At 41.8% G+C, this 27,991-nt stretch overlaps 2 protein-coding genes across 5 annotated transcripts; one reads left to right on the forward strand and one right to left on the reverse strand.

The window, feature by feature from the left end:
- LOC131191630 (ZW10 interactor-like) lies at positions 1–18,732 on the reverse strand. Its single transcript, XM_058169976.1, has 11 exons — positions 18,599–18,732; positions 17,073–17,384; positions 13,827–13,926; positions 13,620–13,731; positions 12,749–12,915; positions 11,160–11,216; positions 10,898–11,049; positions 6,272–6,443; positions 6,052–6,191; positions 2,210–2,369; positions 1–1,027 (listed from the first exon to the last, which is right to left on the reverse strand). The coding sequence occupies exons 2-11, from the start codon at positions 17,135–17,137 to the stop codon at positions 947–949; spliced, it is 1,206 nt and encodes a 401-aa protein (XP_058025959.1). The 5' UTR covers positions 17,138–17,384; positions 18,599–18,732; the 3' UTR covers positions 1–946.
- WDR13 (WD repeat domain 13) lies at positions 17,445–27,918 on the forward strand. 4 transcript variants are annotated; one of them, XM_058169969.1, is made up of 10 exons: positions 17,445–17,978; positions 21,278–21,364; positions 22,122–22,362; positions 23,106–23,215; positions 23,449–23,579; positions 24,330–24,637; positions 25,447–25,627; positions 25,710–25,851; positions 25,976–26,094; positions 26,299–27,918. In XM_058169969.1, exons 2-10 carry the CDS (start codon positions 21,324–21,326, stop codon positions 26,481–26,483), a joined length of 1,458 nt encoding a protein of 485 aa, XP_058025952.1. In that variant the 5' UTR covers positions 17,445–17,978; positions 21,278–21,323; the 3' UTR covers positions 26,484–27,918. The 4 variants fall into 4 exon arrangements, with proteins under 4 accessions (XP_058025952.1, XP_058025950.1, XP_058025949.1 ...); XM_058169967.1 differs by lacking the exon at positions 17,445–17,978 and adding an exon at positions 18,766–18,965; XM_058169966.1 differs by lacking the exon at positions 17,445–17,978 and adding an exon at positions 19,518–19,722.
- The last annotated feature ends 73 nt before the right edge of the window (positions 27,919–27,991 follow it).

The following is a 27,991-nucleotide window of genomic DNA, read 5'->3' on the forward strand; positions in this document are numbered from 1 at the left end:
ATTTATTTTTTTATTGGTACTAATGACATTACTTTCCATTCATTTATTGGTTTCTCATGTAACATTTTCATGCTTTTTGCATGCAAAACTGACAAACTCTAACATCAGATTAAACAACAAGTTTCCATCTTTATTCGGTATCTAAACTGTACTTTTTGGGTTTTCTCTTGTGAACTGCAGTAGGATCCTCCCTGGGGAGATCCCAGCAGTAATTTGTATATCATAAGGGATCAGATATGCATAAAAACCTCATTTGGGTTAGTTTACATTCCCCTAGCTTGTAATGTGCTCCACATAAACATGGGTAAAAAAAATATTTATTATCAGTAACTGTCTGAAAAGAGACAGGAATTACAAGATAATGAAACAAACCTTGTCTTACAATTAAGTTCATCAGATAAATGAGAGCTAGAAACCTCCAATAAAACCACCAATTTTATTTATCAAGATGTTTTAAAAGTTCAACAATGTGGAGATGCAAAGTACTGGACATAGACCAGGAGTCTCCAATCTTAGTAACTTTAAGGTTTCTGAACTTCAACTCCCAGAGTTCCTTAGCCAGCAAAGCTGTCTGAGGAACTCTGGGAGTTGAAGTCCACAAGCCTTAAAGTTACTAGGGTTGGAGACCCCTGACATAGACTATGGATGAGTAACACTCAACCAGCCATAAAACTGTGTAAGAGTAGCAGGAAAGCAGGAGGACTCAAAAAGGAGAACTGGAAGCTCAATTCACAGCAAGCAAGAGTAAAAGGGGAGGGAAGTAGAGGCTGAAGTGGCCCAAAATACAACATACAAACAAACAAACATAAACATATATTTGCACACAAAAAACCTTGTCCCAGTTAAATTCAATTTCCTTCTTTTTCCAAAAGTATCAAGAGGCCTAAACTATAGATGTTGGCCTTGATCCTCATCACATTACACAGACACAGGCAGGAGGAGCTTTTCAGGTTGGGAAAGGAGTATTGAAGTCCATAGCGCTCAGGTACATCAGCCAATTTTGTAGTGAAGGTTTTTCCTGTGGGGGCTGCAAGAAAGAAGAGATTCAGAAGTTAGGGTGAAGGCTTAAAGAACATAGGAAATCCTAAACCTGAAGTTTTATATCTGGGCACGTGAATGAATATGTTTTCTTTCCTGCAGGGTTGACGATTAACATGTTGTTACTGCCTGAATAGAAAATATGAAGCCCTTCTTGAGCTCTTATATAGCCATATCTCACAGCTCTGTGTTCCGGGGCCTCCTTCTAAAAGTGTGAAGGCAAGGTTTAGAAACAAAACCAGAAAATAGAAATGGAATTGCCTGAAGTAGGAGTGGGAAATTGGTGCTCCTTCAGATGTTGGGAAATACAATGACGAACAGACACAGAGTGCGGCCAAAGGTTGCTATGGTTTTTTTAAGTTCAGCAAGACCGAGAGTGTTATGGGTTCTTCATCCCTGCCACAGTGAATTATCCCTGTCTTTAAAAATCTCAGCATCTTAATGACAATAATAGCTACTATTTCAATCCCCTCCTGGGCTTCTGGGCTTGATTTGTTTCTTTAGAATGACTGGCAAACTAAGAGGCAATTCCTGGCAGATAGATGGGGAAGAAATGGAGGTAGTGACAGATTTTATTTTCCTGGGCTCCAAGATCACCGCAGATGGGGACTGCAGCCAAGAAATTAAAAGACGCTTGCTCCTGGGGAGGAAAGCTATGGCAAATCTAGATAGCATACTAAAAAGCAGAGACATCGCCCTGCCAACAAAAGTGCCTATAGTTAAGGCTATGGTTTTCCCAGTTGCAATGTATGGCTGTGAAAGTTGGGCCATAAGAAAGGCTGAGCATCAAAGAATTGAGGCCTTTGAACTATGGTGCTGGAGAAGACTCCTGTGAGTCCCTTGGACTGCAAGGCAATCAAACCAATCAGTCCTAGAGGAGATCAACCCTGACTGCTCTTTAGAAGGCCAGATCCTGAAGATGAAACTGAAATACTTTGGCTACCTAATGAGAAGGAAGGACTCACTGGAGAAGTTTGAGGGCAAAAGAAGAAAGGGGCGACAGAGAATGAGGTGGATGGATGAAGTCTCTGAAGCAGTAGGCGTGAGCTTGGATGGACTCCAGAGGATGGTGGAGGATAGGAGGGCCTGGAGGAACGTTGTCCATGGGGTCGCGGTGGGTCGGACAGGACTTTGCAACTAACAACAAAAGCAGGGATAGCTGTGTACCAACCTTGTAGGAAGTCACATCAACTGTGCCTTGTTGAGTCTTTATTGAGAAAAGCCGAATCTGCCCACTGGCTGGATATCCCGATTCCACGTAGAGGCTGCAAGTTGATGAAGGCTTCAAGTAACTGAGCAGTCTTTTCTCCGGCTGCCAATCAATTGCAAAACTGGGAAGAGAGAAGAGCGAAAAGGTTAAAATATCAGAGAGAATGAGGAACAGGGTCTCTGCTTCGCATAGCATGCCTCATGAGAATGACATGACAGCAGACATACATGACTGCAATTCTCAAAGTATGGGGAGTCCTCGGCTTACAAACATAACTGAGCCCAAAATTTTTGTTGCTAAGCAAGACAATTAAGTGACGACCTTTCTTGCCAGAGTGGTTAAGTGACTCACCGCAGTTGTTAAGTTAGCAACACCATTGCAAAGTGAATCTGACTTCCCCCATTGACTTTGCTTGCCAGAAGGTCAAAAAAGGAGATCACATGATCCTGTTGTGATCCACCAGCAGCCTGCGGAGCTGGCAGCGGAGTCAGACAGCAATGAGGCTGAGGAAGAACATGGGCCAGTCCTGGAGGCTTGGGAAGACCCGGATGAGGGCTCTGCATCGGAGGCAGAGGTGGGGCCAGGGCCATCAGGGAGTGATATGCAGACTCCGGAGCCTCCAGAGGCTGACAGTAGTGAGGCAGAGGAACAGGAGGACCCTGTTCCTAGAGCATGCATGAGAAGAGCTGCCAGAAGGCAAGAGCAGCTCAAGCAAAGAGGACAACTCGGGAGTAGGGCCAAGAGATGATTGGCCCCCTCCCATAAGACCTAAAAGAGAAGCAAACGGGATGTGAGCTTTTGCAGGAAACAATTAGTTCATCTAACTGATTCAAGATTTGACAATTCTGTTTGTGACTCTGTGCCAAGCTTGGCCTTGCCCTGCGTCTGGAAACTAGCTCTCCGGCAGCGTTCCACATGAGATAGGTGGGTGTTGATAATCTTTCTCTGAAAGACTGTTTATCAAGCCTTGCAGACTGTAAATGAAAGTAATTGACAGTCATATAAATAAAACAGGTTTTGCAGGACTAAGGTTGTGCTTTATACTTTCTAAGGAAGCCTAAGTCAGAACAGTAGCATAGAACAAAGTTCAGGCTCAAATCTGCCTTGTCCTCTTTTTCGAGCTCCTCTTTTTCTTATTCTTTGTGATTCTCCGGGCCCCTGTGGCAGCTATTGTGCAGCCTCATGTTTTCAGATGAGTTTAAAAGATTTGGGAGAGCCAGTCTGGTCCAGCTGTTAAGGTACTGGGTTAGAAACCAGGAGAGTATGATTCTAGCCCTGCCTTGGGTGGGCACAGAGCCAGCTAGGTGGCTTGGGTCAGTCCCAACATGAGTTTCTTGGTTCATAAAGATGATTTTGGAGTCCAGCACTTGGTAATGTGCCGACCTCCTATTTAAAAAACAAAACAAAACACAGAAGGCATTTTTAAGCCTAGTGAAAATCAAGAGGGGATCCATGAGAACTCTGGCACCAGTTCTCTTTTACAGGAAGGTATACTGGGGGAAATAAAGTACTGTATTTTTTGGAGTATAAGATGTACCTTTTCCCTCCAAAAAAGAGGGTGAAAATCTGGGTGCGTCTTATATTCCGAATGTAGCCCCACCCAGCTTCTCAAACGGAGGTTTCAGAGGCTGAAAGAAGCTTCAGAAAAGAAGCTCCCAAACAGAGCTTCAGAGGCTTTTTTTCTAAAGTTTTGTTTTGGAGGCTTTCAGAGGCAGAAAAAAGTTTTTTCTGAAACAGAGTTTCAGAGGGAAAAAAAAAAGCCAAAAAAAAGCAAGGCACAGAGCTCACAACCAAGGAACCTGTTGCTAAAATTCACCTCTGGGAACAGCTGATTGGGGGTATTCTGGGAGGCCAATCCACCTGCCAATCAGCTTTTTTCTTATTTTCCTCCCCAAAAACTAAGGTGCATCTTATACTCCGAAAAATACGTGGCTTCAGCCACTTTCTCTTTTCCTTCCTCCCTCTTCCTATTGCAAGAATCAGGATTCTGGAGAAATTCAGTCTCCATTTCCTCAGAATCAACCATATTTTTCGGACTATAAGACGCACCGGAGTATAAGAAGCACCAAGATTCCAAAGAGGAAAACAAGAAAAAAATAGTTTTTGGCCTCCGCATGTCTGTTTTTTGCCCTCCCCTACCCCCAGGAGCATTCTGAAGGCCTCCCAAACTCTCTATGTGTCCCGTTATTGGCCTCCCAAACCCCCACGCATCACACTTTTGCCCTCCCCAGTCCCCAGGAGCACTCTGCAGGCCTCCCAAACCCTCTATGTGTCCGTTATTGGCCTCCCAAACTCTCTATGTGTCCCGTTATTGGCCTCCCAAACCCTCTGCGCATTTTTCAGGAAACCAAAAATGGTTGTATTCGGTTTATAAGATGCACCAACATTTCCACCCTCTTTGGGGGGTGGCTGCATCTTATACTTCGAAAAGTACACTAAGCCCTTTTTAGGCAAGCTGTAGAATGGATGAAAAGTTCTGTATCCTTGATTTGAAACCAGTCACGTTCTTCCGTATTTCGTTTTTAGGCACAGCGAAGATATTAACCTGTCACTTGAACTGTGTGTGTGTGTTTTATGAGAGGTAGAGTCAGTGAGTTTCTCTGGGGCCATTTTGGGGGGGGGGGGCCAAGAGCAGGATATCCACTTTTAGGTATTGCAGAGCATTTGCCAAAGCCAATTTGATAAGGTATTGGCCTAGAAATCAGGAGACTGTGAGTTCTAATCCTGCCATAGGCATGAAACCCAGCTGGGTGACTTGACCCAGTCACATACTCTCAGTCCAATTTACCTCACAAGGTTGTTGTGGGGAAAATGGGAGGTAGGAGTATTATATATGTTCAATGCCTTATTTATTAAAAAATAATAATAAAGACGGGGTAAAAATCTAATAAATAAATAAATAATAAACCACATTTCTGGAAGGAGGCAGAGATTCTCTCTCAACCTTGTACCCGGCACTTTGTAAGTAGGGAACCCCTGGGGATGAAGCTAAAACCCGCTACAAGCCAAGCTGGGAATGAAGCTGGAATTTATTTTATTTATTTTTTATTTTAGAAAATTTATATTGCTGCTTATTCGCCTATGGCGACTCAAGGCAGCTTACATGGATTAAAAAAACATCATATAAAAAGAAAAGGAAAAGAATATAATAATAAATAATAATAGCCCCACCCACACCCACGCGACAACACATATTTATACAAGTCATTTAATGGGCTCCATCCTACTCTGGGCTCCCCAGGCCCACTGGCAGAACCAGGTCTTCAGCGCCTTCCAGAAGAGTGTTATAGTGGGGGCCATTCTAATCTCTGGGCGAATGGTTCCAGAAAGAGGGAGTCACCACGGAGAAGGCCCTACTTCTGGGTCCCACCAGGTATATCTTCCTCGGGTATGAGACCCGCAACATTCCTTGCCTTCCCGCTCTAGTAGATCGGGTAGATGTGACTAGCAAGTGATGGTCCCTCAGATAACCTGGTCCCAAGCCATGAAGGGCTTTAAAAGTGACAACCACCACCTTGAATTGCCCGGAAACAAATTGGCAACCAGTGCAATTCCCGCAGGAGAGGTGAAACATGGACACACTGAAGTCTGCACAAAACCATGTGGGACGCTGAATTTTGCACCAACTGAAGCTTCCAAATGCTCTTCAGGGGGAGCCCCATGGTAGAATTCATTACAAGCCAGGTAAATTTCCAAGGGCTGAGGTATCTCTTACCCCTTTCCCAACATGCAATGCTCAAACTCTTCCCCAGATCACCTTAGGCCTTATGGAGCAACACAGCAACACAAATGAAGGTGCTCACCAGTTCTGCAGGAACTCGATCTCAGCCAAAAGCTGTGCTTGTTGGGAATAGCTGTGCTGCAACTCCAAGAGGACTCCTTTGATGGTGCTGCAAGTTCCCAGGGGAAGTTCACCAGGGAGAAGGAAAGAAGGGCTGCCACTCTATACGGAGAAGAGAGAAATATCAGGCTGGTGTTCTCAGCATCCTAAATCCAGTGGAACTCACTTCCTGCTTTTCTTACCTCCAAAGTGACATTGCCATCCTCCCCCCAGTGTAAATGCAGCTTCAGACCATGAGGAGCAGAAATCTCAGGCTGGGGCTGAGACGTCAGCTCCACCTCCATGTCATTCTCTGAGACGCAGATCACCTTCACCCCTTGCAAACTCTCCAAAAGGCATCGGAAATCAGAGACTCTGGGTATAATAAATAATAAAAATAATGAAAACATAAAAGTCCACAATAAGCAAAGGAGAAAAAGAAAAATACTCACAGCTAATTCTCAAGATTATTCACGGTGGAGGGCTTCGGTCACGGGTGTCAAACTCAAGGCCTATGGGCCAGGTCTGCCCCACAGGGTGCTTAAATTTGGCCCATAGGGCCAGCCTAGAAATAGCAAAGGACTGGCTTGCACCCAAAATGGAGTGCGGGGGGGCTTCCGGGTGGCGCCGCTGCGCTAAATGGCGGACAATCTTAGTCCGCCCGTTCTTTGTGATTCTGTGAGAGCTGTTTAGACAGCGTTAATCTGCTGTCAACAGCTCATAAATCTCTGCCCTCGGGCAAGGAGGGGGAGATGAGCATTTGAACTGAAGTAGAGCCCCCAAGAAAAGCCCCAGAATGATTTCTGGTGGTTTGATGGGAACGCTCCTTCTATAGTTCAAAAAAAGCTCCAGAATCCAGAACGCCTCTGCAAAAGCAGAGCAAAACGCAGCGTCCATCTCCGTGACTGAAGAGGATTACTGATAAATTGTCAACACGGAAAGAATTGAAAGCAGGAGGGCTGGCATTTGTTTGTAAGATGATTTTAACTCCCTGACAGAGAAGTTATTTGAAGAGTGGAGATGAAGAAAGATGGCGTTTTGTGTTTTGAAAGTGAAAGCTAAGGAAATGCTGATTACAATTGCTGGCGTGGAACCTCTAAGAAGAAAATAACAAGATTTTTTTTTTCTAAATGGAATTCTTTTTTTAAAAAATCTATTCTTTTTTTTATTATCTTTTTCTTACAGTGTTTAAGAAGAAAAATTTATTGGGTGTTTTTTTTTTATTCCCCCCCCCCTTTTTTTTCTTCTTCTTGATATTATTTAGTTTAAAAATGGGTTTTAAGCAAAGAGATTTAACCACTTCTAAAATATTGGAAATATCTTCACTTCAGGTACGGAAATTGAGAGAGGATATTAAAGAAAGTCTAAGGAATTTTTTACAGGAGCTTATGGAGGCTCATCTTTCAGAAATAGATCAAAAATTTAATGAAATGGAGAAAGAAATACTGGATTTTAAAGATTTGGTGGAAGAGCAGAGTAAGGAGATGAAAAAATTAAAGGAATCAATTACTCCATTATTGTTATCTAGTACACAGACAGAAGAAAGACTGAATGAATTTAACCAAATTAATTTAGATTTGCAAAGGAAAATAGATGAAGTTCAAATTAATTTGAATTTAGAAAATAAAATAGATGATATTCAGGTTAAGGCTGATAAGGCAGAGGAAGAAAGGGTTATATTACAATATAAATTAATGGAATATGCTATAAGGGTAAGGGGCTTAAGAGAATCTAAAGAGGAAAATTTGAAAGAGATTTTTATTCAGGCCTTTGCTCAGATAGAGGGAATGGAACCAGAAGATTTTGAAGTTAATATTGAAGAATTTATCGTGTTAATTCCTGGTGGGCAAGGCAGAAGTGTTTACCGAGAGATGTGGTTATTTATTTTACAAATAAGAGGATTAGGTATGGAATTTTGAGCATTTTATAAAAATAAATTTCAAATATTAGGACAAGATATAATAATGATGAAGGAAATTCCTCCTAAAATGTTAAGAAAGAGAAAAGAATTTGCCTTTCTGGTGGATGAGCTTAAGAAACATCAGATATATTTTAGATGGGAGGTTCCAGTAGGTTTAACACTGAATTATAAAGGAAGAAAGTATTTTCTCAACACAATTTGTAAAGCACGAGATTTTTATACTAATGTATTAAAGATTGGGAATTCTTTGTTAACAGATGTTAAGTTGAATGGTGAATAGATGGTGAAAATGTGTAAGATAGAAGAAGGAGGAGAATGTTTAACTTTATTATATATGATTATGGTTAATTTTGTAAATGATTTATTGTGTATATAATTGTGTAATTTTAGGGGTACTATATGATATATTAAAGGTATAAAGGAATAGGAAGATGGAATATTGTTTAATTTTGGAGGATAGATAGTAAAATTTAGGAATTTGGATTAAATATTATATTTAAGAGATGGATGTAATGTTAATTAGAATGTAATTGTTATAATAGATATATTTTGGATAAGTTATAGGTGTAATTTTAATAACGTTATTTGATATAAGTAAGGTAAAGTGAAGATTTTAATTACTACAATTGATACTTTGGATATTTGTAATAATATTTGTTGTATATATAAATGTTAAAGATGTGAAAAGATGGAGTATTGCTTACCCTGAAGGTTGGACAGAAAAATTAAAGAAACTAAGTTGGAAATATGAACTATTTTGAGAGACTGCTAAGGAAGAAAGACATTTTAGAAGAACCCTTGGTGAATATTGGAAGATGGAACGTTGTTTTGATATTGATTGATGAAGGTTGGATATTAAAACTATGTACTTTATTCAAGAATAAACACTAACTCAATCGGAAACTTCTGAGAACTCTAGGAGTGGAATGGTCTGATATATAATGGAGCGGAAGAAAAGTATCTTCTTTGTCTTTGGAAGGGGAGTGGAGGTTTTAAGGAATGACTATCGATTATGATTTGTGCTAGATTTTAATTTTTGTTGTTAGTTTTATACCCTGTACTCGGTTCTCGGAAGTCCTGGGGGTGGGGAGGAAGGGAAGGGAGGGAGGGGCAGAAAATGGATTGATAGTTAATGTACAAAGATGATTGAAGATGTATAATTAATGTAAGATCGGACCTGCCTGGCTACTACTTTAGAATGAAGGAAAGAAGGAGTAGAAGAGAAGGAGGAAAGGGAAGAGGAGGAGGAGGAAAGGAAGGAAGAGGGGAAGAGGGAGAAGAAAGGAGTAGGGAGGAAAGAGGAGAGGATGTAGATAAGAGAGGGGGAGGATGGTTATGGAAAGTAGAAGAAGGTAGAGAAGGAGAGTAAAAGGAAAAGGAAGGGGGTGGTGACCGGGCAGACCCGATTAATTGTATATGATGGTACATTAAATATGTTATTGGATATGTTATTGGATAAGAATGTCAAAATAAAACTTTTTTGAAAAAAAAAAAAATGGAGTGCGGGGTGGGGGGAGCAGGTGTGCACCCCACGCAGCCCCTTTTTTGGCCTGGATGGTGTCCTGCAGCTGTCAGGGTTCCAAGGAACACCCCCAACGAAATAAAGCTCTGAGGCTTGAGGTTCCTCAAAGTTCCAATTTATTAGAGATGTCCTGTTGGCACAGCTGGGAAAACCCGAAACTGAAAGCTTCCAGGTTTTCCACACCCAGTTGACAGTTCACAGCCCTGCCCCACACCCACAAGTTCATCACACTGTCCAATCAACTCGTCACACTCAATTGGATACAGTCTTCAGGCAGTCTACATCAGATGCAGGCAAAAGTCCTTGAATACGGAATGTTGTTATGACTAACTTTCTACAGCTCCAACAACAACCCCCTCCCAACTTCCCCAGCGAAAATATGTGGCAGTTAAGAAGCAAAAAAGAAAATTGCCTTCCAAAATTGACAGCAGCACTTTGCTGGACGAAAACAGGGCATGGGGGGATGTGCCCACCTGTTTTGGCTGGCAAAGTGCTACAGGAGGTGTCTGTCATGTTCTCCCACCTCCCCCCAGCCCACAGAGAACTACAGTGCTGATTCGGCCCTCAAAGAAATCCAGTTTGACACCTCTGGCTTAGGTGGATTGCCATCCCCCCCCACACACACACACTTTTAAACAAACAGAAATTTTAATCCAAGTTTTGCAATCTGTTACACCATTTTGTTCAACTGAGCAGTTACAAATAACTGCAAAAATAAAGCTCATAGCGAGTGGCAAAATGTAAAATTTGTTACTACTGGATCTGTGGGCGTGGCTTAGGGGGGTAATGTGACTGGGTGGGCGTGGCCAACTATTCTTTTTTAAACTTTTAAAAGCATTTTTTCTACAACCTCTTCGGCTGCAGAGGTTGTAAAAAAATGCTTTTAAAAGGTTCTGGCAACCCCAGCTGAGTTGCCTGATCGTCAGAACCTATTAAAAGCATTTTTTACAATCTCTTGCCGAAGAGGCAATCCGGTCCGAAGCGGGAGCATTTCAGCCCTGCTCATAGCCCTATTTAGTAACTTCTCTGGCTTCTGGAATAAAAGTAGATAACATCCCCACAATTTCAAGCCCTTAGAGCTTCTATCTGCATTCAGACTGTAAGCAGTAGGTTTTCCAAAATAGCTGTAAAGGCTATGAACAATGAAATAATGCATATATTTCCCTTTCTGCCAGGATTTCCATTTTTTCCCCCATTGCCTCACAATTCCCAAAAATCCCTCTTACACCTGCAATTACCGATGGCCTATTTGGTATTTTGTTCATGTGTAAGTGCACTAACGTGCCTATCATCCCTGTCACATTTTTAAAAAAATTATTTTGATTGTTCAAATTTGTGATTTTTGTTTGACAAATAAATATTAAACACTCTCATTTCTCTCCTCACCTCTGCATTTTCTCTTGCCAGATCTTGACTTGGGTCTCTTGTTCCCCAACCTCTCCCTGCAAGCATTCCAATTCCTTCTGCTGCTTCTGCAACCTGTCCTGCAATTCAGCAACCTGTTGCTCTAGTTGTTGGTGTCTCTCTCTCAAGAGCTCCTGTGGGGCGGGGTGGGGTACCAGCAACAGGAAGGAAAAAACAAGCCAATGAGTTCCACTGGCTGCTCTGAAAGAACTGAGATGCAATTAATTGATTTGAAGAATCCTACCTGTTCTTTCAGGTGCCTCTTCTGGGCATCCCTTGCTTTTTCCTCTACCTCTTCTTTCTATCAAGGAAATGCAAAATTAGAATTACGTTAAGTAGATCCCACAGAAGAGAATGTCTACTGCTCAGGGTTGGACTACGAAGTCCTTGATGCTCTCCAAGCATGGTCGTTTGCTTGCAGAGATTTCATTACCTAACTAGGTAACACTGTCAGTGCTACAACTGAGAATGTTTCCTAGTTGAATAACGAAGATGTCAGCACTGATGTTGTTACCTAGTTGGGTAATGAAGTGTCTGTAAGCAAACAACCAATCAGAGACCACCAAGGACCCCATGGAATGAGTAGAATAATAGATCGGCTGGGACAAGATAACCTTTGTTGTCATTTTTTACCATGGGCACACTGGCACATATTAAAAATGAAATTCTGTTGTCTGCTCTCAAAAGTGTACACATACATAACACACATATAGACATGCTACATGTCTATACATGTGTACACACATACACCTACACCCTTACATATAAATATTGACCACTATCCATCCTGAATACATAGCGGAAAGAGGAAGCTTGAGAGTTCACAAGACTGATACTGTATGGAACGAAACTGTGACTGAATCTGGATGTTCTGCTTCAGATATCATTATACCCCAGGCCACTACTGGGCCTTGAACCATTCGGAATTGGGCCGCAGAAGTGGCGGGCGAGGGCGCATGAGCATCTCCACAGGCAAGTGCATGCATGCACACATTTTCATGTGAGCATGTGCGTGCTTACCCGCTGCTTGTGCAAATAAATGGAGCTGCACCACGCGCAGACACTTGCCCACCGCTCACTTGGAACCATCCTCTCTCCCTCCCCCCCCCCACCGGTCCACAAAGCCGGAAAGGACGGGGAACTCTGCATTATGCTGATTGTACTGCAGATATAGAAAGATCCATCATTCATCCCATCCTACTGAACTTGCCTATAACCTAACGTGCTCACACAATTTTATTTCTGCTTCTGGCAGGAAAGACAGATGACTTATTCACCTTCTTTCCCTGACTATTCAAACCTCGTCTCTAACTGCATAAAATATAAGCTAGTATTTTTTTGTGAAAGCTAGCCTATTGATAATAAGCAAAACGTTTCCATTGCAGGTTGGGACTCTGCAACCCAGTCCAAGATAGGCTTCTCCAGAAGGATGCTCCATGGAATTCAGTTGGGTGTCGGCTCAAGTTAATGGACCTAACAGGCTGCAATGGAAATAAATTGTCACGTTCAGCTCTGCTCTGGGTTGTAAAGATTGCTGTTTTAAATTAACATAGTTCTTTGAAACTTAAATGTAAGTATTCACTGAAACCAGTGTTTCTCAGTCCTCAGCATCCTGGCTGGGAACTTCTGGGAATTGAAGTTCACACATCTTAAAGTGGCTGAAATTGAAAAACACGGATCTAAACTTAACAGCAGGTTATATACTGTATATTTTAATAAAGCTATGCAAAACTTAAATATTCTCGATATCTTGGGTGCTGGCAAATATTTGACCACCACTCTGAACCTCAACTATCCCCCCTCCCCAATATCACTCCCAAGTCAGAAAAGAACCTTTGCCCGGTAGCGCTGCAGAGCCTCCTCCAAAAGCTGAGCCCGGCCCTGTACCTCCTCCTGTTTGGCCAGTATCTGAGGCACGGTCCCCTTGATAGCCTCCACCTGTTGCTGGTAATCTGCTTTGAGCACCTTCCATTGCTTTTTGGCTTCTTCCATCTCTTTCCCTGCAAGAGACCACAATCTGTTTTTGAGCCTGAAATAGCTCAGGAGGATCCAGATGTCAGCTGGGGTTTTCAAACTACCCATAACCAAGAAAATACATTGGTGTAAAATAACATTCTTAATAAGATGGGGCTATTGAGGCCTGTCATGGGAGTTCCATATTATTTCTAGTAACCGAAGCAGTACATTTCTCAGTTTGCTGTGTGGGATGCTACTGCTCTCTTGACTGCTTGGGACATCACAAAAGGATTTGACTGGCCAGCAAAGAAACAAAGTGTTGAACAAGACAGGCCTGTGGTCTGATCCAGAATGGATCATCTCATGGACATGCTTCCAGGAAGGATGGATGTTCATTTGGTCAGGGTTAAATCAGCATGTACAATATGCGAACCCATAGCAGTTGAATAAAAGTGCACACAACTTGCTCAAAACCTTGCCTAGTCCTCCTAAATTGCCTCTGAAAATAGTTCTCAGATGTTACATGGCACTGAAGACAGTCAGAGGTTACTGCAAGAGAAAGCCCCACGGAAAACAGACCTTGTCGTTGGTCCTAGACAGGAATTCCAGAAGATGGAACAAGGATTGAATAATCCATTCTGTAGAATGGCTTTATTTTTAAAATATTATTGTTAAAATAGAAACACTTTTACCCAGACCGCATTTGCATCACACTACTGCATGCAATCTGCGGAGCCCTGATACTCACGAACAGCAGAGTCAGAGGCATCCTGGATGCGAGGGGCAGAGTCAAGAAAATCCAGAAGGAATTTAAGAACTTGTAGTTGGGTGTACATCAACTTCTGAGTCTTCCTAGTATTCTGGAAAACATGTTCCAAAAGCGGGAATGGAACTAGCTCTTAAGAAATCCAGAACTGAAGACAACAACTTAAAAGAAAATGAGGCCGTCACTCACCACTGCATGCTCAGCCAAGACCTGGGCTGGTAATCCCAATTTCGTTTCACTTGTGGTTTGATCCTCATATGTTAAAATATCATTGATCTGAGATAGAAGCCTGAAGAGGACATAAACAACCATGATATAAAGAAAATAGTCACTTCCAAATTTTTAAATCTCTTAAAAACACTTTTACATGACTTATCTGCTATGGCAGTGGTAGTCAACCTGGTCCCTACTGCCCACTAGTGGGCGTTCCTGCTTTCATGGTGGGTGGTAGGGGTTTTGTCCGATACTGAAGCACTTTCCTTTTTTTTTAATTTAATTGACTTTAAAAAAAAATCATAGCATTATTTAAAAACTTTTTCATTAGGTTTTCATAAAATTCCCCGTGACAATTTACATTTCTGAAAATATACTATTTGTATCGCCCGCGCATAAGTTTAGTTCACGTTATGTAAGTGAAACTAAATGGTGCTATAGTGCGACCGCAAACAAAAGAGCCTCGTTCCAGAATAGCTCGCGCATCTCCCCCCACACAACCCAACTGTAACAGACAAGCAGAGCTGGTAGCCGGTGCCCCCCCCAAACCCGGGCCGGGGTGTGGCTCAGGCTGTAAGAAGCCTGTTATTAAACACAGCTGCCTGCAATTACTGCAGGTTCTAATCCCACCAGGCCCAAGGTTGACTCAGCCTTCCATCCTTTATAAGGTAGGTAAAATGAGGACCCAGATTGTTGGGGGGGCAATAAGTTGACTTTGTATATAAATATACAAATAGAATGAGACTATTGCCCTACACAATGTAAGCCGCCCTGAGTCTTCGGAGAAGGGCGGGATATAAATGTAAAAAAAAACACAAAAAACCAATCCACAATGCGCGAGAGGCATGAACAGACAATGATACATGGCACATTACTGTGGAACCGGTGGGCAGTTAGAAAATTTTACTAACAGAGATACAAAAGTGGGCGGTAGGTATAAAAAGGTTGACTACCCCTGTGCTATAGGATTGTCCATATTGATTATAGTTTACTGGCCAATCACTATCCTTAACATACGGAGACAAAGCCCATATAGCGTATAGAGCAGCGGTTCTCAACCTGTGAGTCGCGACCCCATTGGGGGTCGAATGACGATTTGCCAGGGGTCGCCTAAGACCATTGGAAATATGGGAAGTATACTTGCGAGTCGAAGAATCGCGAATTCGGCTTCAGGCGCGATGAATTAAAAAAGAGAAATCTTTGCTCTGATGTCTCCCTCTCAAGCCAGCTGCAATAACTCCCAATCGCTAGCCTAATCTGGCGTCAGGCGCGATAAACTTAATAGGGGAGGAGTCTCCGCTTTAATGCCTCCGTCCTCAAGGCAATCGCAAGCAGTTCAGATCGCTAGCCAATATGGCTTCAGGCGCGATAAATTCAAAAAAAGTTTGCCACTTTTTTCCCCCTTCTGTGGCTGCTGAGGTGTGCTGAGATTGCTGCCTAAAAAATAATAATTTTACGGTTGGGGTCGCCACATCGTGGGGAATTGTATTAAAGGGGTCACAGCACTATAAAGGTTGAGAACCACTGATATAGAGCCTCATCACATATGTGGGAGAGGAAGGATTTCTGTGACTTATCTACTTGAGAACTTAAAACTGTAGTGTGTTCTCATACATTTCCACCTTAATATCGCAGGAAAATGTGCTGTTAGTTTGCAGTAATTATGGCCAGAGGAACCTCTGAGGAAGTCAAAAAGAGAGCTGGGGAAAACCATGCAGTTCATCTGCTACTTATTCTCATGCATTAGATGTCACTCTTGCCACATTCTAACTGAAGGCAAAATCCAGAATATAACTAAAAGTGACTGCACAATTTATATATACAAGGAGAGTTGTCTGTCCTTATCCCCAATGTCACCGTGAAACTCCCAACTTCTGAGGCAGACTCACTCTATTAAAAAATTGGATTAACGTATTTTATAAAAAATGCAGTTGTCTTTTACATACAAGTGGAAAAATGCAGAATATCAGAATTGAAAGGGACCTTGAAGGTCTTCTAGTCCAATCCCCTACACAAGCAGGAGATTCTGGACAAATGGCAGTCCAATCTCTTCTTAAAAACCCCCAGGACCGGAGCACCCACAATTTCTGGAGGCAAGCTATCCCACTGATTAATTTATCTCATTGCATTGCCAGGAAATTTCTGTTTAGTTCTAGGTTCAATCTTTCCTTGATAAATTTCCATCTGTTGATTCTTGTCCTGCCTTCAGGTGCTTGTGAGAATTCTTGACCCCCTCTTCTCGGTGACAGCCCCTCAAATATTGGAAGACTGCTGATTGGAAGAATCAAAAAGATCTTTTCCTTTATAATGGTGGAGTTTCTCATTTTTACAAAATGCTACACATATCTCATTGTGAAAATACATGGAAAAGACAGTTTTGAGGCCACTTAACAATCTCAAAGCTATTGTAAGAATACCAAAATATTAAAGCTGCGGTTTTAAGAGGATGAGGAAGGGAAGGACCATTATACTAACTTAATTAGATGAATGTAATAAAGCAAAATAAGCCTAACATGACTGTAGATTCTTGATCAAAAAAACAATAGTTTCTGCAAGAGATTTTGTAATGATTTTAATGGAGGTCTTGGTTGTGTGGCTATTTTGCTTCTGCAATGGGATTATCTTAAAGCATCAAATATTAAAGAAGACTTCCTGCTAAAAATAGAAAGTGTTATTCACAAGACCCCGAAGAATTTTATTTTTCTACAGGAAGCGCTTTTTTAAAAAAAAGTTCCATCGAGTAACAAAGTTATAAAAATCCATCTCTGTATTCTAGTGCTAGGAGTTTCAATATCTCCTTATCTAAGGGAGGTGATCCCAACTATATTTCGGTGCCAGATTCCATAATCTTACTAAGCCAGGCTCCTAAATGCAGTATGGAAACCAGCTATTGGAGAATGGAAGTCCTCTAAGCCCACAACCTATAGTTGCCTAACTCCTTCGGCCTCTCTTCTGTTCTGCAGCTTACCAATGTTTCTCAATTTTGGGAACTTCAAGATGTAGGGATTTTCAAACTCTCAGAATTGCTAACCGGGAATTCCCGGCTGAGAATTCTGGGAGCCGAAATTCACACATCTTGAAGTTGCCATGGCTGCAAAAGGATTGCTCTAGGCACCTTTTGATATATTTTTTTCTACTTCGGCTAAAATGCATTCCTGCGGGCCAGGAAAATAGGGGACCGTCATTCGATCTCCACGCGAAAGAGATACTACGTGCACTTACTCCACCGCTGTCGCTTCCGCCTCCATCGTTTCTCCAACCGCGGCATCCACGGACGATCGAATCATTCTTTAGAACTTCCCGCCTTTCTTTCAGTGACGCTTCTTCTCAAGGGCGTCCCGCCGAACTCACCAATCCGAGCTCGAAAGGTTTAATAGGCCCACCCCAGAAGGTCTGAGCTGCGCTGTGATTGGATGGAAGGAGTGACTCGGTCGAAATAAGCTCCGAGTGCGCGAGGCAGACTGACGGCGCCTCCATCTTGAGGAGGTCGGAAAGAGGCGGGTGATTCGTATTTCTCCAAAACGCTTCCGGAACCTGCAGAAAGGGATTGCGTAATTAGGGCTTTAGGCGCCACGGTATGGGATAGCCTGCATTATACGTTCAGCCGGAAATAGAAACCAACCAATATTGCGAAGAAGCATGATCCTATTTGTACCTCCGGAGGGGAAAGAAGCCGGCTTGGGAACAAAAATTCAGAATAAAAGTTGCAACAAATGTGAGAGCCCAATGAAAGGAGCAGCGTTTGCAAGTGTGGGATGTCCAGACAAGATTTTTCACATAGCTTGGACCTACTATAGGCAAGACTCAACCACTTTTATTCTGATCCTCTGCAGAAAAATCTACAGGTGGTACAGATAGTCCTCAAACTTTCAACAGTTCATTTAGTGACCGTTCAAAGTGATGTCACTGAAAAAATGGCTTATGACTATTTTTCACACCTACGACCATTGCTGCATCTCCATGGTCATGTGAGCAAAATTCAGCCGCTCTTATTTATGACGGCTGCAGTATCCCAAGGTCATGTGATCCTCTTTTGTGACTTTCTGACAAGCAAAATGAATGGGGAAGCCGGATTCATTTAACCATATTGCTAACTTCTCAATTGCGGTGATTCACATAACAACCGAGGTAAGAAAGTTTGTAAAATGAGACAAAACCCACTTAACAAATGTCTCCCTCAACAAAGAAATTTTGGGCTCAATTGTGGTCGTAAGTCAAGGACTGCCTGTAATGGCAAAGCACTTTTGTAAGTGACCATGACAACACCGTAGACCAAGGGAAATTTCAATGGATATCTAAACATTTTACATACAACTCAGTTGTACAGATATTTTTAAAGTCCCAGACTGTATAATCAAAGGATACTTTAATTTTTAGACTTTCTCAATCAGCTGTTCTCTATATCAGGAGTCTCCAACCTTCGTCCCTGTAAGACTTGTGGACTTCAACTCCCAGAGTTCCTCAGCCAGCAAAGCTGGGAGTTAAAGTCCACAAGTCTTAAAGGGACCAAGGTTGGAGATCCCTGCTCTATATAGTGTGGATTAGAACTCCCACTGAGGTTGGGTGGGAGTGATTAGCACTAGTTGACTCTCTCTAGTCTAGAGGACACAGGTTTTGAAGAATCTGTCTTACTCCCAGTGAAAAGGGCATGGAATTACTGGTTCTCCATTTCTTTTCTTGCTGAAAAATAAGCACTGAACTCCGATTTTGTCTCTAAGACATAATTAATGTATAAACTTTAGTTATACCCTTTGCCTTTCTGAGGATCTGTGATGCTGACAGATCCGGTAAATGCTGAAAATCAATGAGGCTGTTTTTTTGAAGAAGTGGGAATAGGTGTGGTTCACTAGAGAAGCAGGATGGGTGGAGCTGTAGGTTAATAGAGCTAGTCAGGTACTCTAGTTGAGATAGAAGATACATCAGGAATGAAGTTGGGCCTCTTTTATTGTCGGATTTTGAAAACAACTCCACCCTCTCTGTAAAGGCCCAGATTGCAAGCTAGCCGGGAGAGTGGTTTTCCCTGGAATCTGAACCAGCCATGGCTGGGACACTGGAAAGGCAGAAGAGTAACCTGAGTGGCAGTAGCTGTGACATTCGAGGCTGGAGGAAATTCCAGTAAGTTCCTTTTGAGATCATGCGGTCTCAAGTGCGTAATTTGCCAAGTTTTGCGGAAGTAGCTTGACACGGTTGGCTTCCCTGATATACATATCTTTGTTGTTTGCATGTAAAGCCTGGCATTTCTCAGGGCAGAAGGTTTTTTAGACCACTGTGACTGCTCCACTTCGTCGATAGGCAAAGAATAGTGTGTAGTAAATAGATCGTAGATCGTTGTAAAGTAGATCGTATATATATATATTTGTAAATATACAAATAGAATGAGACTATTGCCTTATACACTGTAAGCCGCCCTGAGTCTTCGGAGAAGGGCGGGATATAAATGTAATCAAAAAAAAAAAAAAAAGATAGTGCTTCCTTCTTGTTTTCCTCCGGAGGGCGGCCATTCACCCAAAGGTGAAAATAACTTTTAAGAGGAATATACATAACTTGTAGCCTTGTGAATCACTCCAGTTTCTCTCGGGATCTGTTCCTTGGCTTATCTGCAGTCACTATTTCGAGGAGGAGCGCAGCCGCGATCGTAGTTGCTACTCCCAATTTCCATCTTGCTAGCACACTCCGTCCTCCGCTCTTCCTTGGCGCGCCCACAGGGAGGGAATGGAGACGCCCGCATGCGCCGGGGCCGCCGCCGCCGCCGCCGGGCTGAAGCCATCTGGACTCCGCCTCCCTCCCTCTTTTTTTCCTTCCGACGTTCTTGCTGCTGCTGCTGCCGCCGCCGGCACCCCCGCCAGGTTTGCGAAACCGGGAGCCTCTTCAGGTACGATCCTGATCCAACTTCCCCGAAACCTTTCCGATTGCAGCTCTTCTCTGGCTGCTGCTTTTTCCGCAGGCACCCCATAATAGACAGCCCCGGGGCCTGTCGCCATGGAAACGAGACAGTCTTGATGCTTCTCCATCGTCTTTTGGCCTCTCCTTTCTAATGTTGTGGTCACCATGGAGACCTGGTGGTTTTGGCCTCCCTTGGAAGGTGTGTTCCCTCCCGATCCTCTTCCCTTCTCTCCGGCGGTGCGGGGGGGGACGGGACCCTGACTCCATTCTGCCATGGAAAGCATCGCTCCTTTCTTCCCTCTTCCATCTTCTAAATCAATGGGATTGCCATGATTGTCCCCCCCCCCCGTAGCATTCCTTGAGCATGATTCCATTTTTCTTCTGCTCCCCCCCCATAGACCACTTATCTGTCATTGGGCAGAATAATAACATATGATAGAGGATCGGCCCTTTTGCCAGCCTCTGTCATTTGGGCTGTAATTTAGGCAATCATTCTGACAAAAATTGGATGCTGTTTGGAGAGAGGCGAAGAAATGGTAGAGCTCATACAAGGCCCTGTGAAGGCCTGGATTTGGCTAATTTAGATATGCTGTTGTAAGCATGGCTAAATTCCTAATTAAAAAACAAACCTCCCTTTTGCCCAACTGCGGTGTGGGTGTGAAGATCACTGGAGTGCGGATTCTTTAATGCAGTCTTCCAAACCTGAGTCCTCCAGATGTGTTAGATCAACATTCATAAATGCAGAAGAGGTAGGGCAGGCCTGAATCAGTTTTGTTACTGCTGTTCTGGAATCATGGAAAAAAAATATATCAGGCCTTCATTTACTCCTATGCTGTAGTTGCCAGTATGTGGAAAAAGACATCCCTGCCCCTCAATTTAAAATCTAACATACATATGTATATATAACCAGATTTTCTGCTGAATGCCAATTGTAAATCACAGACTTATTAGTGTACATTTTCACCCTCATCTCCACCCAGAGGGAAGAAATGTTAAGATTTATATATATAAATTTACAAATCTATATATATATATATAAATCTAAAAATTGCCATTAATAGTAGTGACTTGTCATTTGTTGAAATTTGTTAGTCAGCCTGCTTCAGGACTCTTACAATGCATTTGAATCTACATTTTCTGTTGTCTTGAATTGTTGTCTTAAATTTATCAGCCTTGTTATATCAGCCTATCAGATGTGGCAGAGTAGGCATGCTGCATAGGGACCATTGGCTATGAACCTATATTTGGTGGGTCTCAGGAGATGTACTTTCTCTGCTGTTTATATTTTATATTTGATGGTTTTACATCTGTTGTTTTTATCGAATTGTTTGTATGTTGCCCAGAATTGATTTGGTGAAGTGGGTTACTATATAAATTTGATAAATCTATAACAAAATTTAAAGATGGTCATCCTGAATACATGGATTTGATCCAAGCAATTGATCCTAGAGCTGAAACCCTGCATATTGAAAAATGGAATTGTATTACACTGTTTCCCATTGTAAACCCTTCTCTGACCTTTAAGTTCTTTGTACTCTTTGCAGGCACCCAGTTACCAGTTCCCCTGAGCGGCCAGTGGCGGTGTGGGGCATGGCAGCAGTGTGGCAACAAGTGTTGGCTGTAGATGCACGGTGAGGCTCCTAGGTTGGATGCATAGGTCGCTTGAGCAACAAGGAAAAGGAAGTATGCCATTATGGTCTAGTGGTTAAATGCTAGATTGGCATCAAGTGGGACCCAGGCTCATGTACATTGAGCCATGAAACCTTCTATCAGACTCAGATGTTGTCTCTCAGCCTACCCTGCCTCACAGGATTGTTATTATGGAGTGAATTGGGAGAACTATCCATATTATCTTGAACTTCTGAACAAAAAATGCAAGATATAATTCTAGCATACATGCTTACAAACAAGTGAAGAGTATGGGACAGGTTGTTCTTAGTTGCTCTTCAGGGACGTACATTATTGAGAGCACAGCTTCATAAATCTTGAGATTTTATTCCTATGAACAGATTATAGTTTAGCACATTATGGGTTTAGGAATTAACATTGAGGACATGACCTGAGAAATGGGGAAAAAGCTCTCTGCCATCTTGATTTTTGAGAACAAAGTATTATCGTTTGAGAGAGGGAAGATTTATCTGATGCGGAAGGAATAATGAAAGAACTTTATTCTAAATCAGTGTTTTTCATTTAGTGGACTTAAATGCATACTGACATGTGATTACAGCACAGTACTGAGATGACCATAGGACTTTGTGCTGCAGAGAATTTTATACTCTCTCAGTTAGGGGAAACTCAGAATGATGCTAAGCAAAAGAGAAAGTTAAATTGAACAAGGATACTATTGGCTGAGGTTTCAGGCAGCTAATGCATCAACTTGTCTTGCAGATACAACGCATACCGCACCCCAAACTTCCCTCAGTTCCGTACACAATATATCCGCAGACGAAGTCAGTTGCTGCGGGACAACGCTAAAGCAGGCTTCGATCCCTTGCTTCGTAAACAATACCTGCGACTACGCAGTCAGCTTCTGGCCCAGCGCTACGGCCCACTCTCAGAACAGAGCAGTTTTCGAGCCTACAGCAACAGCATCGTCCGAAGCAGTCGCACTACACTTGATCGCATGGAGGTACTCGGGTTTTTGCATGTTATAAATCAGGGGTGTCAAACTGGCGGCCCACGGGCCAGATGTGCCACACGCAGGCCTTGCCCACCCCAGCTCTGCGAATGGGAAAAAACGTCGCGAAACATCACGTGACAACAACGCGACACAGTGAGTTTGACATCTGTGTTATAAATCAGGGGTCTCCAATCTTGGCAACTTTAAGCCTGGCAGACTTCAACTCCCAGAATTCCCCAGCCAGGTTTGCTTTGCTGGTTGGGAAATTCTGGGAGTTGAAGTCCACCAGGCTTAAAGTTGCTAAGGTTGGAGACCCCTGTTATAAATAGTCTAATGATAAACAGTTCACTACATCTGATAGAGATAATGAAGGTTTTTTTTTTTAAATAAAAGCTTAGAAAACTTAATTGCATCTAATCAGTCTTGCATAATTCTGATTCTGTGTTTCAAAGAGGTTTGGTATAACAAGAAAAAAAGAGTAACCCTAGACCATTTGAAAGAATTAAGAAAGTAGCACCTTCTTTCTTAGAAATTATTTATACTTTTCACATTTGCCACACAAGAAATTGGGGAGACAGAATTTGTCAATGCCATTTTACCTAATATAGCAATGAAGTTTCATTGCTATTGTTTCCAATCCAGAATCCCTAGGGAAAAGCTTTGCCATTTCTTCCCTTCATATACAGTTCCTCTGCATTGCGTCCGTCAAGAACTTTGTCTTAAAATGTAAAAATTACATGTTGTAACAATAGGATTTTGATGACGACCCAAGAGCACTGGGTGCCCGAGGCCACCGCCGCTCTGTCAGCCGAGGTTCCTATCAGCTGCAAGCACAAATGAACCGAGCTGTCTACGATGAAAGGTATAATGCCAACTAGAGAAAAAGGTCCGTGTTTCTGTCAGTCTGCGTGCTTGCTGCGTGTTACTTTTTTTTTTTTTGCAAGTTTTACTCAGAAAAGGCTGGTGATAGCCAATGTTGTGACTCCGGTACATTTAATCAAAGAATAAAGGTTCTTTAGTTTTGTCTTGTCTCTGCCCCATTTCTATTGAAAATTAAATCCATGATCTGTCAGTTTATATTATTCTCTCTCTTAGATCACCAGGGAGTGTTGTCCCTACTTCAGTGGCAGAAGCTAGTCGTGCTATGGCTGGGGATACTACACTAAGTGAGAACTATGCCTTTGCTGGCATGTATCATATCTTTGACCAGCACGTGGATGAAGCTGGTGAGTAGAGGAAGAATGTAGCAATCAACCACATAAAGGCACTGCTAAGCCTCTTCCTTCTTTTGCTAACACAATAAGGGCATGTATATTATTATTTGCAAAAGAAAGATGTATACTAAGTATTGATCAAGCCCCTTATCCAAAAAAGAGGTTATTACGATTCTTGCCTTTATGGGGGATAAGAGTAAGAACTATGGGAAATGGAATATTGAGAAAGACTTTGTAACAGCTGTCCCCAAATTTCCATTCTTCTTCTTGTGCCATATCCATCATCGGACATTGGTGATCATTTTGGCGATCCTATTTTTATCAACAGCCGCACAAAAAAGTGCTGCCGAGTTTTGTCCAAACCAGTCCCTTAGATTTTGAAGCCATGATGTTCTTCTTTTGCCTGGACCTTGTTTGCCTTCAATCTTTCCCTGGAGAATTAAGTGAAGTATGCTGTATTTTTCTGGGTATTGCATTACATGTTCATTGCTGTCCAGAATCTTCAGCAGTGGCCACGTTAGTTGACGAAGGTTAAGATCAAGATTAAGATCAATGCTGCTAAGTACATGCTTAAGATATTGAAGTCTGGCAACTTAACAGAGTATCCTTTGTCCTACCACACTACTCAAAATATTCCTCAATTTGATAATTGTGTTGATGCAAGAAAGAATAGCATAAGAAAAATCCAGAATAATATACAAGACTCTGGATAGTCCAATATCAATCTAATGAGTTTTCTTTTCCCCTTCTCCTTCTCCTCAGTGCCTAAAGTTCAGTTTGCCAATGATGACAAACACCTACTAGCCTGCTGCTCTCTAGATGGCACCATTTCGGTGTGTCAGTTAGTACCCACTCCCCCTGTGGTGCTTCGAGTGCTGAAAGGACACAGCCGTGGTGTATCGGACTTTGCTTGGTCTCTCTCCAATGACATTATTGTTTCCACTTCACTTGATGCCACAATGCGCATTTGGGCTACAGAGGATGGCAAGTGTATCCGGGAAATCCCAGATCCAGATGCCTCTGAACTACTTTGCTGTACTTTTCAACCTATGAATAATAATCTCACAGTGGTGAGTGAAGTAACAGTGATATACTTTCCTTTTCTCCCATGTATTGTGAGAAATTAGGCTTTTGTCATTCCAGAAACGCTAGTTTACATTCGGCTGGAGTTTATTACTCAACTTTATTCCCATGGTGCAAGTAAGGAATGCACTAAATGATTTAAAAACATTTATATTCTTATTCTTTTCTAATGTGAGGGAGGGGACAGAAGAGAAAAGAGGTCTAGTCATAAAAAGTTAAACATTAAATTACCCCTTCCCCCAACTTAATCTACCTCTCTTATGAAGATAGGGGTGGGGTGTTATAAGGGTTAGAGTTTCAATTCTAATTCCATTTAGAAGAGTTACCATTCTAATTCTATTTAGACGAGCCTGGCCCATCACAATCATAACTTATGACAATTGTAATCAGGTGACGAACCTGATTTTACAACCTTTTTTGTGGTGATCATTAAGAGAATCATCATGATCATTAAGTGAATCACAGTTGTTAAGCCAATGAAGCAGTCATTAAGTGAACTAGTGGTTCATTATGATTGTGGTTTTGCCGGAAATGAAGTAAATGCTGGTTTGGGGCAAAAAGTTTGTAAAATGTGATCACGACTGGATTCTGCAGAGCACCCAAAGTTCAGTCACGTAAATGGGGGGTGGGGGAGGCTGATCATTGGAACTTCAACTTCGAATCGTAAGTATCTCCCAGGTAGGTCTTTTGGAACTTCAATCGCTAAGCAACCAGTTGTTAGGACTACCTATAGGTTGCTAGTTTGTCCTATTTTGCTTAATGCAGGCTACAAAAGATAATTTCATCTATCCATCAGGTAGGAAATGGAAAACACAACCTTCATGTGATGAACATCTCAACAGGGAAAAAGGTGAAGGGTGGCTCAAGCAAACTAACAGGCCGAGTCCTCTCTCTCTCTTTTGATTCTCCTGGGCGTATCCTCTGGGCAGGAGATGACAAAGGCAGCATATTCTCATTCCTCTTTGACATGGCAACAGGTGAGTTTCCAAGATGATCTTGCAGAGATAAGCTGCAGCCCAGTTTGGATCGGACAGTTTCTGCTTCATTTCATTTTTGCAGGAAAACTGACCAAAGCCAAGCGCCTCATAGTTAATGAAGGAAGTTCTATCACCAGTATCTCAGCCCGTTCCTGGATCAGCAGAGAAGCACGTGATCCCTCTCTCCTCATTAATGCATGTATTAACAAGCTATTGTTATATAGGTATGATGCTATTGTGCCAAAAGACGTGCTTTATTTGTATATGCAGAATATTAATAAATCCCATTTAAGGGTGATAATATGCATATATATACATGCTTACACCATTCTTTACTTTTCCTGACAGGGTAGTGGATAATGAAGGAACATTGCAGCTTAAGAGAAGTTTCCAAATACAACAGAGCTCACATCCTGTCCACAGCATTTTCTGCCCCCTCATGTCTTTTCGTCAAGGCGCTTGCGTTGGTATGATGCTTGTATGACCATTCTGTAATTGGAAAAAGAATGTAGCAGAGCCAGTTCTCTGCAGCTTCTTATAGTTCCATGCTTTTGATGCACATGACTTCCTCTAACTAATACAGAGTTAAAAGGAATTGAAGACCCCTCTTTTATTAAGGGCCTATATTTAATGAGGGTTTTATTCTAATCATTTATTTTTGTGCCTTTCAGTGACTGGAAGTGAAGATATGTGTGTGTATTTCTTTGATGTGGAACGGGCCACCAAAGCTATCGTTAACAAGCTTCAAGGACATAGCGCAGCAGTCTTGGATGTCAGCTTTAACTGTGATGAGAGTCTCTTGGCATCCAGTGATGCCAAAGGCATGGTGATTGTTTGGAAAAGAGAACAGAAATAGCATATTTTTCTGATACGTGAAAAGAAAAATACATAGGAGATGCAGCTATGAGGACAACGGACAAAGAGGATTAAAAGATCCAATCTTTCCTCCTACTGTTGGTTTATGTCTTCTTCATCCTGAAACATACTGATGAGCATACTTCCATAATACAGTGAGACCACTGCTTTTGTCCTTTTCAGTTGGTGAGATTTTGTACAGCGTACAAAGGATTCCACTTACCCTGTGAAATGTGGCTTAATGGATTTCACCATCCAGATTACTGTTCTTTTGCTGAAAGAGAATATGATCAATTGTGCTACAGGAACTGCTTATGAATGGGCATAATAAAGTTTAGGACTTCAAGGATTCTTTTCTAATTCAAGAATGTGAAAACTAATTTAGTTTCAGTCCCGTCTTTTCCTAGATAGCATGAAACTACTTTTCAATATGAAGAGTGCTCCATTTCTTCCTGGAAATATATTTTGCACAGCATGGGTTAAAGTACCACACTCACTACAGTGTAACACAAAAGATATCAAAGTTGAAGAAAATCAACCTGTGTCAATTGAATTTATGGATTTCTGCAGCATTAAATTTGTGCATAGACTGCTCTTCAATATAGTGGAATTTATGTAGTAGGATATTTGCTTTAGCATGTGTCTCAAGAGCAAGTTGACTTAGTACTTTCTTAATATAACCTTTGTGTATGAAAGCCACAGATATGAACAGAGTATTTAATGTCTAGTAAGCCATCTGAAATCTACCAAAATAATTAGCATATTCCTGATACCACAGAAATGAGCTTTCTTAGAAATGAAGTTCTGAAACGGGACTACTTAAATTGCAAAATACATTTTGTTACATCTTTCACAGCATGCATGAAACTGGGTTATAAGAGGGAGGGTTGTTGTTTTAAACTTTCTGTATTGTGGCTGTTACAATTTTTCTTTGGCTTTGTTCTCTGCATACGAAGAAACTCTGTAAATTAACTGTCACTGGAAAAAATAGTAGTGGTATTTAATCATAGGCTTTTCAGGCAGGTACCTGGCAGAAAGGAATAGATTGAGAGATACAGTAGTACAATTAGGTAATTTTATCAAGACGCATCGATTGAGCTAAGGGGATCTTATCTATGGACATGCAAGCCAGTCACATTTTTGTAGCAAGGAAATTGCATGGCATTAGGCAGAGTTGACAGATTTTTGAGTACAGTTGAGAGGATTAAGAGATTATTACATGGTAATGGTGTCTGAAATGCATAAATCAGTTTAGCTCTGAAGGAAAGTTACGTTAGGTGGAAAAAATATAAAGTTAATAGAATGTAAAGTAGCATGAGACTTTCAAACAGAAACTGTAAGTATGTTTAGGTAAAGGTATGTTTTTCTAACATAATGCAGCTGTATTTCTAATAAATTGTTAACTGCAGTCTACCATTTAAACTGCTCTTACTTAAGTTAAAACTGGTTCTTTTTCACGGGATTGTAAGGGGGCGGAAGTCATCAATGCTGTACTGCTTCAGAAGTATT

Source organism: Ahaetulla prasina, chromosome 2 (genome assembly GCF_028640845.1).
Source record: "Ahaetulla prasina isolate Xishuangbanna chromosome 2, ASM2864084v1, whole genome shotgun sequence".
NCBI lineage: Eukaryota > Metazoa > Chordata > Lepidosauria > Squamata > Colubridae > Ahaetulla > Ahaetulla prasina.

What these genes read in the sequence shown, in the direction of transcription:
- LOC131191630 (XM_058169976.1), bottom strand. Translation starts at nt 17,137, where the DNA reads ATGATTCGATCGTCCGTGGATGCCGCGGTTGGAGAAACGATGGAGGCG. An exon ending in TGCAGCGCTACCGGGCAAAG is followed by an intron (nt 11,217 to 12,748) that starts GTTCTTTTCTGA and finishes TTTCCTTGATAG; the next exon opens with AAAGAAGAGGTAGAGGAAAA. An exon ending in TGGCAAGAGAAAATGCAGAG is followed by an intron (nt 6,444 to 10,897) that starts GTGAGGAGAGAA and finishes TATTATACCCAG; the next exon opens with AGTCTCTGATTTCCGATGCC.
- WDR13 (XM_058169966.1), top strand. Translation starts at nt 19,577, where the DNA reads ATGCGCCGGGGCCGCCGCCGCCGCCGCCGGGCTGAAGCCATCTGGACT. An exon ending in CGAGCTGTCTACGATGAAAG is followed by an intron (nt 23,216 to 23,448) that starts GTATAATGCCAA and finishes TCTCTCTCTTAG; the next exon opens with ATCACCAGGGAGTGTTGTCC. An exon ending in TCGTCAAGGCGCTTGCGTTG is followed by an intron (nt 26,095 to 26,298) that starts GTATGATGCTTG and finishes TGTGCCTTTCAG; the next exon opens with TGACTGGAAGTGAAGATATG.